General features: G+C 41.8%; 1 protein-coding gene across 2 annotated transcripts in view; it reads left to right on the forward strand.

Moving 5' to 3' along the window:
- Positions 1-15,210, forward strand: part of prkci (protein kinase C, iota) — a 142,731-nt gene that overhangs the window by 104,102 nt on the left and 23,419 nt on the right. For both annotated transcript variants that reach the window (XM_043702652.1, XM_043702653.1), the window contains 4 exons: positions 938-1,024; positions 2,167-2,302; positions 5,337-5,424; positions 8,407-8,532. In XM_043702652.1, coding sequence (XP_043558587.1) covers positions 938-1,024; positions 2,167-2,302; positions 5,337-5,424; positions 8,407-8,532 — 437 coding nt within the window. The remainder of the gene's footprint in view (positions 1-937; positions 1,025-2,166; positions 2,303-5,336; positions 5,425-8,406; positions 8,533-15,210) is intronic.

Here is a 15,210-nt window from a genome sequence, read left to right on the forward strand (position 1 = left end):
GGGTGGTGCATGTATGGAATGAGCTGCCAGAGAGGAAATGGTGGAGGCTGGTACAATTGCAACATTTAAAAGGCATTTGGGTATATGAATAGGAAGGATTTGGAGGGATATGGGATGAGTGCTGGCAGGTGGGACTAGATTGGGTTGGGATATCTGGTCGGCATGGACGAGTTGGACCGAAGGGTTTGTTTCCATGCTGTACATCTCTATGACTCTATGTTTAGTGAGGGCAATATTGTACTTGGCTGTTATATATCTGATAATCAAGTATACAATTGTTTGGCATCTAACTTTACATGTGTAACGGCCATTTGGAGCATGTATCAGGGCTGGCTGACATTTCTGGATGCATTCCTTGGCATGGTATATTGATTTGAGCAGAGAAAAGCACTGGGAAGGTCATTGATGTTTTTTAAAGTTGTTGTCGCACTATTTCTTTGTGCAAGTCCTTTCTTGTTCTTTATTTGCTTTGCAGACAAGAGAATATGCAAATGATTTAACTACCGCTGAATCGTCTGCCGACAGCGGTAATAGCTATCTAATAATTCCCAGCCGCAGTCTATCTTCCTTGATGAGTTTAACTATTTATATTTGCTTGGTTTGTCAAAAAAGAAGCTCCAGTGATTTCGTTTAACAGGATTTTCATGCCAAGATTATTGCTGTCTCTAGTGTTGCACTGTGGAAAACAAAATTGCAGGAATGACTTCACACAAATTTCAAACCTTTGGGTAAATATTTTAATGAGTTCATTTTCAGATTCCTTTCAACTTCCATTAACCTCACCACAGTTTTGAATCCTTAAATAAATAATGTATTCCTTCCAGGTTGTTCTTCTGGAAGAAGCATCTCTTTAGAAATTGTGAAATTGAAGGTTTTGTTGATTCAGTGAATAAAAGTTATAGATTTTTAATAGCTGATTTACATTTATTGGTTGCAGGCTATTTTTCGTCATAGAATATGTGAATGGTGGAGATTTGATGTTTCATATGCAGAGACAACGTAAGCTTCCAGAAGAGCATGCCAGGTTAGAGAAATTCTGCTTGTTTTACAGATAGTGAAATCTGAAAATTGGTGATGCCAAAGGGACTTGTATCACATGGTCTTGATGTGCAAGTGTTCTTCAAAATGTATATCTGGTAGAATATTTGAGTCAGAAAGCCTGAGATTGTCTGTATCTCTTGCAGTCTTCCTCCTTTTCTCTGCCTTTACTTGGCACCCCAATGCTGGAATTCTTTTTCCAGTCCCTGTGCTCTACTGTCTAGCTGTCCTGTCTGACCTTACCTTGACTTCTTCCAGGTTTTTACCTGGCAAGTGTCGTGGCAGGGAAACTGCTCTGCCACTGAAATAGATCCATATCCGGGTTCATTTCCAGAAATGAAACTTTTTATCTGCTGGTAAAAAAAGATTTCCATTACAGTGTTTCTTTCATTCCATTCCAGCCTATTACCTAACCGTGTAAATATTTTTAAGTTTTAAATGGACATGATGCATTGTGGCATTTCTTCATTTGTAATGTTCATAGTTTCAAAACGCAGTTCATGTCTGTTACAAGCTCAGCAGTTTGTGTTTTGCAAACATTGTTTTCTGACGCCAGCTGTTTTATCAAGTGCCACTGTTTTCTATTTATAAACTGACAGCGCAAATGAGCACTCGGGACTTTTTAACTAATAGATCTAATTGACATTCAAAATGCCTTCCTGCAGTACTCCAAAGCTGAAAAGCATAGGATTGGTACAGGTAAATCAAGGATTAGTAGTTACTTGTAATAGAGAAGCCATGACTTGGAGGTGTCGGTATTGGACTAGGGTGGACAAAGTTAAAAATCTCACAATACCAGGTTATAATCTAGAGAATAGTCCAGGTTTATGTCCAGAGAAATAGAGAAGGTTATTAAAAACAAAAGATCCAGTGATCGTTGGAGGTGTGAAGACTGTGGGGTTAGGACAAATAGATTTGAGGTTCTGCAAAAGAATAAATTGAACATAGTATTTATTTTGACACACTGAAAGAAAAGGGGTGACAGTGTCGCTTTTAATGAGTGCTGTTCTGCCCATCAGTTTACAAAAAACAAGATAGATACATGTACCTGATTACTTTTTCACAGTACATGTGTTTTTATTTTGTTTACATTTTTACAAGAGATTGAATTTTTTTCATTTGTGATAGATTTTATTCTTCAGAGATCAGTCTGGCCTTAAACTATCTTCATGAACATGGGATCATTTACCGAGATTTGAAACTGGATAATGTCTTGCTGGACTCTGAAGGACATATTAAACTAACAGACTATGGAATGTGTAAGGTAAGTTGCCATTGATGTAAAAGCTGCCTTTGATAGTCCTAGACATTGCTGATCTTGCATCTCTGGTAGTATGTATAGTTTTGATCACTTTAATTATGATATCTAAATTGGAGACTGATACCTGAGATTAAGTGTTTGTCTTAGAAGGAAAGATTGAACAGGTTGCACCTGTTTTCACTGGAGAAAAGAAGAATGAGATGTGATCTTATTGAAAATGCAATATTCTGAGGAGCTTTGAAATGGTGGCTACTGAGAAGACATTTTCCTTTATGGGGATGTAGTTTCAAAATAAGGGTTTCCCATTTAAGATCTGGACATGGAGGAATTTCTCCTCTTGAGACTCCTTACTATTTGGAATTTTGTTTCACAGTGAGCCATATAGTGCTTATATTGAATATGTTCAAGGGCTCAGTTATAAACTTTTGACAAGAGGGCAGTCAGGAAAGTGGAGTTGAAACCACAGTCAGATCAACAGTGATATTATAGTTGTTTTGTAATCAACAAGTTCGGAGATACTGTTACACGCCTCTGCATCAGATGGAAACCTGTACCAACACCTTTTCAATCAGAGAAAGGCACCACTGTGTCTCAAGAGCTCACAGTCATAATTGTACTGACTTGTATAGAAAGCGCCGGAGACCAAATGGCCATTAGAATGAAGCAACTTGACCTATTTGGGCATTTTCTTTTTTTTTTGGTCTGTTCATTTTTACGGGACACTATTCAGCTGTGCATATTTAATCTTGGGAAATTGGAGGGTTTTGAGTTTTGTTACATTTGTTCTTGAAATGTGACTGGCTGACAAATTAAGTATTCCTTATCCATTCATAATTGCCTGTGAGAAGGTGATGGTGAACTGTCTTTGATTTTTAAAAAATACTAGATGATGTGTGTAGTGGTGAGCAAATGGCATTGGGTCAAAAGATAGAGGCATGATATTGCACTGCTAAAGTACATGTGAGGTGTTGTTTGAAAGAGAAAAGGAAGTTCACAATAATCAGACAATCCAAAGATATAAATACATTATCTAAGGAAAGTGTTGACTTTCTTAGGATGAAAAAACCATTCACAAAGACATCGAGCTAATTCAGAAATATATTAATATCAAAGAGATTCTTCAGATTCTTGGATCCTTTTAAGTTTTTTTAATAAATGGGACACCAGAAATGAAGAAGCAATATAATTCTTTTGCAAAATAAGTTACATGAGATTCTCTTCTGGTCTTTCAGTTTCAAATGCTTCATTGTCATTTCTGTGGTTACAATTTTGGTAATTTCTTTCTTCCTCTTGTAACTGAGCTACATTTTGACATAGAAGCATAGAACATAGAAAATTCAAGCGAGAGTTGACCAATCAACCTTTGGACCTGCTCCACCATTTAGTATGATCAGTTCCCCATTCCTCCCCATCTCCCCAAATCCTTTAGCCCCGAAAACTATAAGTTTTGAAAGCATTCAGTGTTTTGTCTTCAATCATTTTTTATGGCAGAATATTCCTCAGGCACACCAGTCTGGATGAAGAAATTTCTGCGCAATTCAGTCTTAAAAGGAGTATAAACCACAGGCTGAGAGCCCTGATTTTGGACTCCCCAGCCATCGGCGGAACAACATTCTTCTGTTTATACTGTCTAGTTTTACACATTTCGATGAGCATCCCGTCATTCCAGTGAATGTAGTGAATCCATCCAGTGAATCCATCTGTCTCTTTCCATGTCAGTCCTGCTAACCAAGGAATCAGTCTGATAAATCATTACTCCCTTCACAACAGGACATCCTTACTTTGAAAAGGAGATCAAAACTGCACACAGTACTCTGCGGTTTTACTAAGGCCCAATACAATTGCAGCAAGACCTCCCTGCTTCTCTACTTGAGACCTTGCACTATGAAGGCTAACATACCATTTGCTCCTTAACCACCTGTTGCATCTGCATGCTTACTTTCAGCAACTGGTGTAAAAGGACACCCCGATCTCATTGTACCACCTTCTTGCCCAATCTCTCACTGTTCAGATCATCTGCCTTTCTGTTTTTGTAACTGAAGTGGAAGGCCTCTCATTTATCCATCTTCCATGCATTTGCCCACTCATTTATCTCTACATCCTTCTCTTGGTTCATGCTCCAACCCAGTGTCATGACATTGCAAGGAGATGTATTTATACTTTAATCAGTTTTCATTGATCTTTTCTTTTCAAGGGAGGGAAAGAGGAAGTTTTTGAAAGTTTTGACCCACCAGCAGTAAAGGGATGGAAATATGTTTTCAAGTCAAGATAATTCGTGATTTTCTGGCGGCAGTGTTCCTATACTCGTTTCCCTTGACCGTCTGGGTGATAGAAGTTTTGGGTTTAGAAAGTGGCTGAAGGCACGTTGACAATCTTCTGCAGTGCCTCTGGTGGATGGCACATGCTACCTCCATTTAGATTCAGATAATGAAAGTGTGAATGTTTAACGTTATAATTGAGGTGCTGACTTTGTGCTGAATGGTGTTGAGCTTTAACTATTGGAAATACAGTTAACAAGGTGAGTAAAGATTTATCATCCATCCCAGTCCAGACTTGTGTTTTGTAGGTTGTGGATAAGCTTTGTAGAGTCAGGAATTTCGTTACTTGCTGGAGGATTCCCATGCGTTTGGCCTGCTTTCATAACTAGAGAATTTACTTTTTCTGATCCTGTTAACTTTGTGGTTGACTTATGGATGGTAATGTTGCTTGGCACTTGTGTCGAGTTGGTCTCTAACATTCTTCTGTTAATCCTCAGTCCTTTTATTGTGAAGGAGCATTGGTAGTGGCCCAAGAGTCATCTCGAACCTTGCATTTTAGTTGAAGAAAGAGCCGAGGATAGAACAACGTTTTAAAATTTTCTTTTAGGCCAAGTTTTATGATAGGTTCTCCAGAAAAGTGTTTTAAAGCCTATCTGGTATTTATTGCATTCTCATTTTCAAAGAATTTACGGAGATTAGTGAATTTAACCAACATATTGTTTGTCACCAATATATTCTCTTGAATTATGATTGAAATTAATTTTTTGCTTTACTGACAGGAAGGCCTGAGGCCTGGAGACACAACCAGCACATTCTGTGGTACTCCCAATTACATTGCTCCAGAAATTCTCAGAGGAGAGGATTATGGTAATGTTGCTGGGTATCTTATTCTAAACTTCCAGCTACTGAAAATCTAGTTTCTATGTTGAGAATCAGTTAGTGGGTGGAGGGATAGATTGAGAGTACTTTAATCAAGGTTTTCTGTAGTAACCCATCTCCACTATGTGACAAGTCTAAACTGATCTAGTTTCATGTGTTTTCAATTAAACAATCCATAGAGCTGTACTGGGAGCAATTAGTCTTCCTACCATGGCATCAGAGATCGTAAGGGAAGGGGGACAATTTTTATTTGTGCCTTAAAAGAGCAAATGGTTATAAATGACAAAGATATCAATAATTGACTTAAACTGATTCTGTACAATCCCTATTAAAACTTCAGTCTTAGTTGGGATTATTTGGACTTCATAAACTGTGTCAATAGGGCTTCCTAGGCCTTTTGTGAGTACTTGTAGTGCAAGTCTGAAACGTAACATTTCAAAGGCTGTTCTTGATATTTTTAACCAACCTGTCCTGATATAAGACGCCTCTGGAGCAGATGGGACTTGAACCCAGGCTTTTTGGATCGAAGATAGAGAGAAGACCATTCAAAGCTTATTTTTTAAATAAAAGCCCAAATCTTTTCTGTTATTTACCCTGTATTGCCTTATTCAGTACAGAAGTTCTACTGGATGTAAACTGGCATTTTAGTTTCAGTGGGGCATAATTCTTCAACATTAAAAATCCCCTCCAATCCCTATTCACCTATTGTGTTGAAAGTCATTTGACCCAAACAACAATGTTTTTGATGTTCAAAAAAACTGTATTCTTGATCCCTGCCCTGTTCTCTTAATTCCTCTACATGCATTCTGTAACCATCTAGCAAACCTCTTTTTCAACGTTGGTATGATCTGCTTTTGTAGTGTGGGCATTAATTCCTCAAAATCATTTTTCAGAATATGTTTGATCTGTGTAAAGCAGTGAGTAATGAAATTCTGCAATGCATTTCCTGAAAGGTGGTAGGCACATTCAGAAGTAATTTTTGAAAGGGAATTCGATGTTTTCTTGAAAAGAAAAGCCTTAGGGGACAGGCTATTTTGGAGAAGAGGTAGGTGCAGGACCAAATGTGTCAAAAACTTGGCACAGGTAAAATGGCTGAATGATTTATTGGGTAATGCATAGTTAGCACAATTTTCCAAAGTGCATGTAATTAATACATGGGATAAGCCCTTACTAAAGCAGTTGATCTTTTTTGATTTTTCGAAAGAAATTTGGTAAATGTGAAGAACGAACATGAATTTTCTTCTTGTGAATGCATTTGAGATCAAATGCTTTGTCGAAAATTAACATTGTTCCAACAGAAATGGAGGTATGTCACCCAAGTCATGTTAATTGAAGGAATTGAATGTGGATGAAGGTAAAGCGGTTAATGTGGTGTACATGGAATTCAGTAAGGCATTTGATAAGGTTCCACACTGTAGGTAATTGCACAAAATAGAGTTTCAGGATTGAAGGCTATTTAGCAGTTTGGGTCAGAAATTGGTTAGCTGAAAGAAGACAGGGTGATGGTTGATGGGAAATGTTCATCCTGGAGCTCCGTTACAACTGGTGTGCCCCAAGGATCTGTTTTGGGGCCACTGCTGCTTGTCATTTCTAATAAATGATCTGGATGTGGGCGTAGAAGAATGGATTAGAAAATTTGCGGATGACACTAAAGTAGGCAGAGTTGTGGATAGTGCCGAAAGATGATGTGGGTTACAGAGGGGCATAGGTAAGATGCAGAACTGGGCTGAGAAGTGGCAAATGTGGAAAAGTATGAGGTAGTTCACTTTGGAAAAAGTAATAGGAATGCAGAGTACTGGGCTAATGGTAAAATTCTTGGCAGTGTAGATGAACAGAGAGATATCTGTGTCTTGGTGCATAAATCCCTGAAAGTTGCCACCCAGGTTGCTAGGGTTATTAAGAAGGCATATGGTGTGTTGGCGTAAATTGGTAGGGGAATTGAGTTTCAGAGCCATGAGGTAATGTTTCAGCTGTACAAGACACTGGTAAGGCTGCAACTGGAGTATTGCATGCAGTTCTGGTCACTGCATTACAGGGAGGAGGTGGAAGCCTTGAAAGGGTTCACAGGAGATTTACGAGGATGTTGCCTGGTATGGGAGGAAAGGCTGAGGGAACTGAGGCTGCTTTCGTTGGAGAGGAGGTGGTTGAGAGGTGACTTAATCGAGACGTATAGGATAATCAGAAGGTTAGATAGGTGGACAGTGAGAGCCTTTTTTCTTGGATGGTGAAGGCTAACGTGAGGGGACATAGCTTTAAATTGAGGGGTGATAGATTTAGGACAGATGTTAGGGGTAGTTTCTTCACTCAGTAGGGGCGTGGAGCAGCTTGCTTGCAACAGTAACAGACTCACCGATGTGAAGGGCATTTAAATGGGTGTTGGACATACATCTGATAATAATGGAATGGTGTAGGTTAGATGGGCATCAGATTGTTTTCACAGGTCAGCGCAACATTGAGGGCTGAAGGACCTGTACTGCGCTGAGACATTCTATGTTTTGTGGTAAATGGGATCTTGTCAGTTATAGTGAGGCACATCTGACATACTGTGTAGAGTTGGTCTCCATTTTCTGAAAGGATCTAATGTTAGTTTTTCAGAAAAGATTCACTTGACTGAATTCTGAAATGGATGGCTTATCTTATGATAGATTTTACAGGCTGAGCCCGTATCTACTGGAGTTTCAATGATCGCAGTAAAGCAAATTATGACTGGGTGCATGCTCAAATGATGTTTCCTGATATGGGAGAGACTAGAACTAGGGGTTGCAGTTAAAAGAAAAAGTCTACCATTTAAAATAGAAATGGGGAGTTTCTTTACCACTAGAAGGTTGTCTTTAGAACTCTCTTCCCCACATTCGTAACTGCTTGGAGAGAGAGAGACACACACACACACTAAGTCAGAATTAATTGTTCTCACAGTTTTGACTTTTTATTTTCTGTACTGTTTAAAATGGTCATTTGTATTTTTTTCAGGTTTCAGCGTGGATTGGTGGGCACTGGGAGTACTGATGTTCGAGATGATGGCAGGCCGATCACCTTTTGACATAGTGGGAAGCTCAGATAATCCAGATCAGAATACGGAGGATTATCTCTTCCAAGGTGAAATGTTGCGTCTTTCCTTTTGTTTGATATTTTCTTTCAATTTTATTTAATATCCTCCGGCTGGGAGTAAGGTAAAGTTGCCGTAGTCTGACCAGATCATCACCTGCTCTCCCATTTGAGAGAGATGACTGGTGGTGGTTTGACCTGAGGTTCACCATGCCATATCCTTGGTGATAGCCTCAGCCAGAGCAGGAGTTAAGACCATAACACCATAAGACATGGGAGTGGAAGTAAGGCCATTCGGCCCATCGAGTCCACTCCGCCATTTAATCATGGCTGATGGGCATTTCACCTCCACTTACCTGCATTCTCCCCGTAGCCCTTAATTCCTTGTGACGTCAAGAATTTATCAATCTCTGCCTCGAAGACATTTAGCGTCCCGGCCTCCACTGCACTCCGCGGCAATGAATTCCACAGGCCCACCACTTTCTGGCTGAAGAAATGTCTCCGCATGTCTGTTCTGAATTGACCCCCTCTAATTTTAAGGCTGTGCCCACAGGTCCTAGTCTCCCCGCCTTAAGGAAACAATTTCTTAGCGTCCACCCTTTCCAAGCCATGTATTATCTTGTAATTTTCTATTAGATCTCCCCTTAACCTTCTAAATTCCAATGAGTACAATCCCAGGATCCTCAGCCGTTCCTCGTATGTTAGACCTACCATTCCAGGGATCATCCATATGAATCTCTGCTGGACACACTCCAGTGCCCTCCCTGACCTATCACCTTCATCTCCTCCCCCACTCACCCATTGCACTCTATGCTACTCTCTCCCTATGCTACTCTCTCCCCACCCCCATCCTCCCCTAGCTTATCTCTCCACGCTTCAGGCTCTCTGCGATTATTCCTGATGAAGGGCTTTTGCCCGAAACGTCGATTTTGCTGAGCTCCTCGGATGCTGCCTGAAATGCTGTGCTCTTCCAGCACCATTGATCCAGAATCTGGTTTCCAGCATCTGCAGTCATTGTTTTTACCTTACACTCCAGTGCCAGTATGTCCCTCCTGAGGTGTGGGGCCCAAAACTGGACACAGTACTCCAAATGGGGCCTAACCAGAGCTTTATAAAGTCTCAGTAGCACATCGCTGCTTTTATATTCCAACCCTCTTGAGATAAATGTCAACATTGCATTCGCTTTCTTAATCACGGATTCAATCTGCAAGTCAACTAGCACTCCCCGATCCCTTTGAACTTTGGCTTTATGAATTACCGTTTAGAAAGTAGTCCATGCTTGTATTATTTTTTCCAAAGTGCAAGACCTCGCATTTGCTCACATTGAACTTCATCAGCTATTTCCTGGACCATTCTCCCAAACTGTCCAGATCCTTCTGCAGACTGCCCACTTCCTCAGTGCTACCTGCCTGTCCACCTATCTTTGTATCATTGGCAAACTTCACTAGAATGCCCCCTGTCCCTTCATCCAGATCATTAATATATAACGTGAACAGCTGCGGCCCCAACACTGAACCCTGTGGGACACCGCATGTCACCGGCTGCCATTCCGAAAAAGAACCTCTTATCCCAACTCTCTGCCTTCTGTCAGACAGCCAATCCTCAATCCATACCAGTAGCTCACCTCGAACACCATGGGCCCTCACCTTACTCAGCAGCCTCCCGTGTGGCACCTTATCAAAGGTCTTTTGGAAGTCTAGATAGACCACATCCACTGGGTTTCCCTGGTCTAACCTACTTGTCACCTCTTCAAAGAATTCTAACAGGTTTGTCAGGCCCGACCTCGCCTTAGTAAATCAAGTTGACTTGTTCTAATCCGACCCTGCTCTTCCAAGAATTTAGAAACCTCATCCTTAATGATGGATTCTAGAATTTTACCAACAACTGAGGTTATGCTAATTGGCTTATAATTTTCCATCTTTTGTCTTGACCCTTTCTTGAACAATGGGGTTACAACAGCGACCTTCCAATCATCCTGGACTTTCCCTGACTCCAGTGACTTTTGAAAGATCTCGGCCAACGCCTCCGCTATTTCCTCAGCCACCTCCCTCAGAACTCTAGGATGTAGCCCATCGGGGCCAGGAGATTTATCAATTTTAAGACCTTTTAGCTTTTCTAGCACTATCTCTTTTGTAATGGCAACCATACTCAACTCAGCCCCCTGACTCCCTTTAATTGTTGGGATATTACTCATGTCTTCCACTTGAAGACTAATGCAAAGTACTTATTAAGTTCTCCAGCTATTTTCTTATTTCCCATCACTAGCCTTCCAGCATCAGTTTGAAGTGGCCCAATGTCTACTTTTGCCTGTCGTTTGTTTCTTATGTATTGAAAGAAACTTTTACTATCATTTCTAATATTACTGGCTAGCCTACCTTCATATTTGATCCTCTCCTTCCTTATTTCTCTCTTTGTTATCCTCTGTTTGTTTTTGTAGCCTTCCCAATCTTCTGATTTCCCAGTGCTCTTGGCCACTTTATAGGATCTCTCTTTTTCTTTGATACATTTCCTGACTTCCTTTGTTAGCCATGGCTGTCTAATCCCTCCCTGGATAATCTTTCTTTTCTTGGGGATGAACCTCTGTACTGTGTCCTCAATTATACCCACAAACTCCTGCCATTTTTGCTCTACTGCCTTCCCTGCTAGGCTCTGCTTCCAGTCTATTTTCGTCAGTTCCTCTCTCATGCCCTCATAATTACCTTTGTTTAACTGTAACACCATTACATCCGATTTTGCCTTCTCTCTTTCAAACTGCAGACTGAACTCTACTATATTATGATCGCTGCTTCATAAGTGTTCCCTTACTTTAAGATCTTTTATAAAGTCTGGTTCATTACATAGCACCAGGTCCAAAATAGCCTGCTCCCTTGTGGGCTCCATGACAAGCTGTTCCAAAAAGCCATCCTGTGTAAGCATTCCAAGAATTGCCTTTCTTTGGATCCACTGTCAACATTATTTACCCAGTCCACCTGCAAATTGAAGTCCCCCATAATCACCGTGACCTTGCCTTTCTGACATGCCTTTTCTATTTCCCGGTACATGTTGCGCCCCTGGTCCTGACCACTGTTAGGAGGTCTGTACATAACTCCCATCAGGGTTTTTTTGCCTTTGTGGTTCCTCAATTCCACCCACACAGACTCCACATCATCCGACCCTATGTCATTCAGTGCCGTAGATTTAATTTTGTTCTTAACTAACAAGGCCACCCCGCACCCTCTGCCCACCTCCCTGTCTTTTCGATAAGTTGTAAATCCTTGGATGTTTAACTGCCAGTCCTGAACCTCCTGCAACCATGTCTCTGTGATGCCTACCACATCATAATCATTCACGATGATCTGTGCCGTTAGTTCATCTACTTTGTTACGAATGCTACGAGCATTCAGGTAAAGTGCCTTAATACTAACATTCCTATCATTAGAGATATTGGAAGTCGTAAGATGTCCTAAGTTATCCTTCCTTTTTGTTGCATTCCTAATCTGCCTCAAGGTTAAATCCACCTGCATACATGCTATCCTCCTTATCTTTCCATTTAACTCCATACTCCCTGTCGCTTTCACTTTCCCTTTCCCCCCAACTCAGAAGTTTAAAGTCCTACTGACCACCCTATTTATCCTCTTCGCTAGAACATTGGTACCAGATCGGTTCAGGTGGAGACCGTCCCAACTGTACAGATCCCCCTGGTTCCAAAACTGATGCCAATGCCCCATGAAATGGAACACCTCTTTCCCACACCAATCCCTTAGCCACGTGTTTACTTCCCTAATTTTCTTATCCCTATGCCTATTGGCACGTGGCTCGGGCAGTAATCCGGAGATTATGACCCTTGAGGACCTGTACTTCAATTTCCTTCCTAGTACTTGATAGTCCACAAACAGGTCCTCCACCCTAGCTTTGCCTATGTTGTTAGTCCCAACGTGGACCACAACAACTGGATCCTCCCCCTCCCGCTCCAATATCCTTTCAAGCCGGTCAGAGATGCCCCGCACCCTGGCACCGGGCAGGCAACACACCATGCGAGACTCCCGTTCGGGTTTGCTTAGGATACTATCTGTCCCCCTAATTATAGAATCCCCTATAACAACTACTTGTCTTTTTGCTCCCCCCTCTTGAATGGCCTTCTGCACCATGGTGCCGTGGTCAGCTGGCCTATCCTGTCCAGAGCCCTTTTCCTCATCTGTACAGGGAGCAAGAATCTCATACCTGTTGGACAAGGTCAAGGGCTGAGGCTCCTGCACTCCTGAACTCAGGTTCCCCCTACCTGCCTCACTTACAGTCACACTCTGATGTCCCTGATCACTAACTGAATGTGAATTACTTAATCTCCCAGGTGTGACTGCCTCCTGAAACAAAGTGTCCAGGTAACTCTCCCCCTCCTGGATGTGCTGCAGTGTTTGAAGCTCAGATTCCAGATCATCAACTCTGAGCCGGAGTTCTTCCAGCAACCAACACTTGCTGCACATGTGGTCACTGCCATTCACAATGGGATCAGCCAATTCCCATACCATACAGCTACAGCATATCACCTGCCCAGCCATCTCTGCTTAGTTAATTACTTTATTACTTTGTATTGGTTTGAGTTAAAATACTTTCTGATACCTCTCTGCTATAGTCTTTTTCTAAAAACCAATTAATAGATAAACCATAAAAAGTAAATTTTTAACCATTCACCAATGAAGAAATAGAAAATCCTTACCTTAACAAACCAGAGTCCTATTTTTGGCTAGAGGAGGTGGGGGGAGTGGGAGACACAACACGTGTAGTATCTCGGGTTCAGCCACTGCCCAGATATATTACTGGCAGTCCCCTGGTTGTCGCTCCCACTCTTCCTACTTATTAACTAGGTTAAAGGAGGAGGGCGGGTGGGAGATAGTACAGTCGTAGAGTCTCGGGTTTAGTCGCCTTGCTGATATATATGGTCACTGCTTTCCTTCCCGGCTGCCCCTCCGGTCCACATCACTTTCTCCGCTGCTCCTGCTCCTTCTCCGCTGCTTCTCGCACTTAAAATGGCCGTTGGCGTCGAAGGGTGAGTATTTATATTCACTGCTTACCTTCCCGGCTACCCCTCTGGTCCCCGTCACTTCCTCCGCTGCTCCCTCTCCTTCTGTGAAAGAGAAAAACACCACTGCCCGCTACCGGTAAGTAATTTTAATAAAAACTGCCTTACCTTATCTGCAGTCTTCTGAGTTAAACCCACAGTGTTGGCATAACTCTGCACCACAAGCCATCCTGCCAACTGTGGTTGGTGAGTAACATGCTGACATTCTCCATCTTTGCTGGTGTTACAAGGATGGATCATTTGAGCTAACTCATCATGATCCTAAGCAATGACTGTGTTTATAAGTTAGAATTTCAGCCATTGTTGAGACTTCTGTCCAGAAGAGGGCGCTGTCTATAAATAGGATTGAGACACATTGATTTGACACGTGTATATGTTGCTTTAATCTGTGTGTAAGGTTGCCACTTGGGTCAAAGAAGAGGAATTCCCCTGCATGCGAAGGGGGAAAATACCTTCAGTATTTGGAAATGAGAACAAGTCATTTTGGGATTTGTAATTTTAAAACACTTAAAGATCTGACGTAAACCTTGTGTTTCCCACGCTATGCAGCAACCAAATTTATGCACGAGTTTGATTTAAATTTTTCAATAAAAGTTAAAAAAAAAAACATTTGGTTAAATGTCATATCATGAATGCTACTGGGAACAAAGGAAAATATAAGAGCCATTGCGATGTACAGCATGGAAATAGACCCTTCGGTCCAACTCGTCCATGCTGACCAAATATCCTAACCTGATGTACTCCCAATTGCCAGCACTTGGTCATATCCCTCTAAACCAGATACCCATCAGAATTACATATCATATAATTCAGATATCCATCCCGATGCCTCTTAAATGTTGTAATTGTACCAGCCTCCTCCACTTCCTCTGGCAGCTCATTCCCTATATGCACCACCCTCTGTGTGAAAAGTTACCCCTCAGGTCCTTTTTAAATCTTTCCCCTCTCACCTTTAAACCTATTTTCTCTAGTTTTGGAATTCCCCACCCTAGGCAAAAGAGCTTGGCTCCCATGCCCCTCATGATTTTATAAGCCACTATAAAGTCGCCCCACAGTCTCCGATACTCCAGGGAGAAAAGGCCCAGCCTATTCAGCCTCTCCGGGTTGCTCAAACACTCCAGTTCCAGCAACATCCAACATCCTTTCTATAGAAGGGTAACTAGAATTGTACGCAGTAGTCCAAAATTAGCCTCATCAATGTCCTGTACAACCGCGACATGACATCCAACTACTGTACTCTTTGTTATGACCAATGAAGGCAAGCGTGCGAAATGTCGCACACTTTCAAGGCGCTATGCACCTTGTCTCTTTGTTCAGCAAGACTCCCCAGGACCCTCCCATTAACTGTATAAATTCTGCCTTGGTTTGACTTAACTACTCTCATTTATCTAAACTAAATTCCATCTGCCACTCCTTGGCCCATTGATTTGTTGAGAAAGTGAGGTCTGCAGATGCTAGAGATCAGAGCTGGAAATGTGTTGCTGGAAAAGCGCAGCAGGTCAGGCAGCATCCAGGGAACAGGAGAATCGACGTTTCGGGCATAAGCCCTTCTTCAGGAATGAGGAAAGTTTGTCCAGCAGGCTAAGATAAAAGGTAGGGAGGAGGGACTTGGGGGAGGGGCGTTGGAAATGTGATAGGTGGAAAGAGGTCAAAGTGAGGGTGATAGGTCAGAC

This window comes from Chiloscyllium plagiosum, chromosome 13, assembly GCF_004010195.1.
Source record: "Chiloscyllium plagiosum isolate BGI_BamShark_2017 chromosome 13, ASM401019v2, whole genome shotgun sequence".
NCBI classification, from domain to species: domain Eukaryota; kingdom Metazoa; phylum Chordata; class Chondrichthyes; order Orectolobiformes; family Hemiscylliidae; genus Chiloscyllium; species Chiloscyllium plagiosum.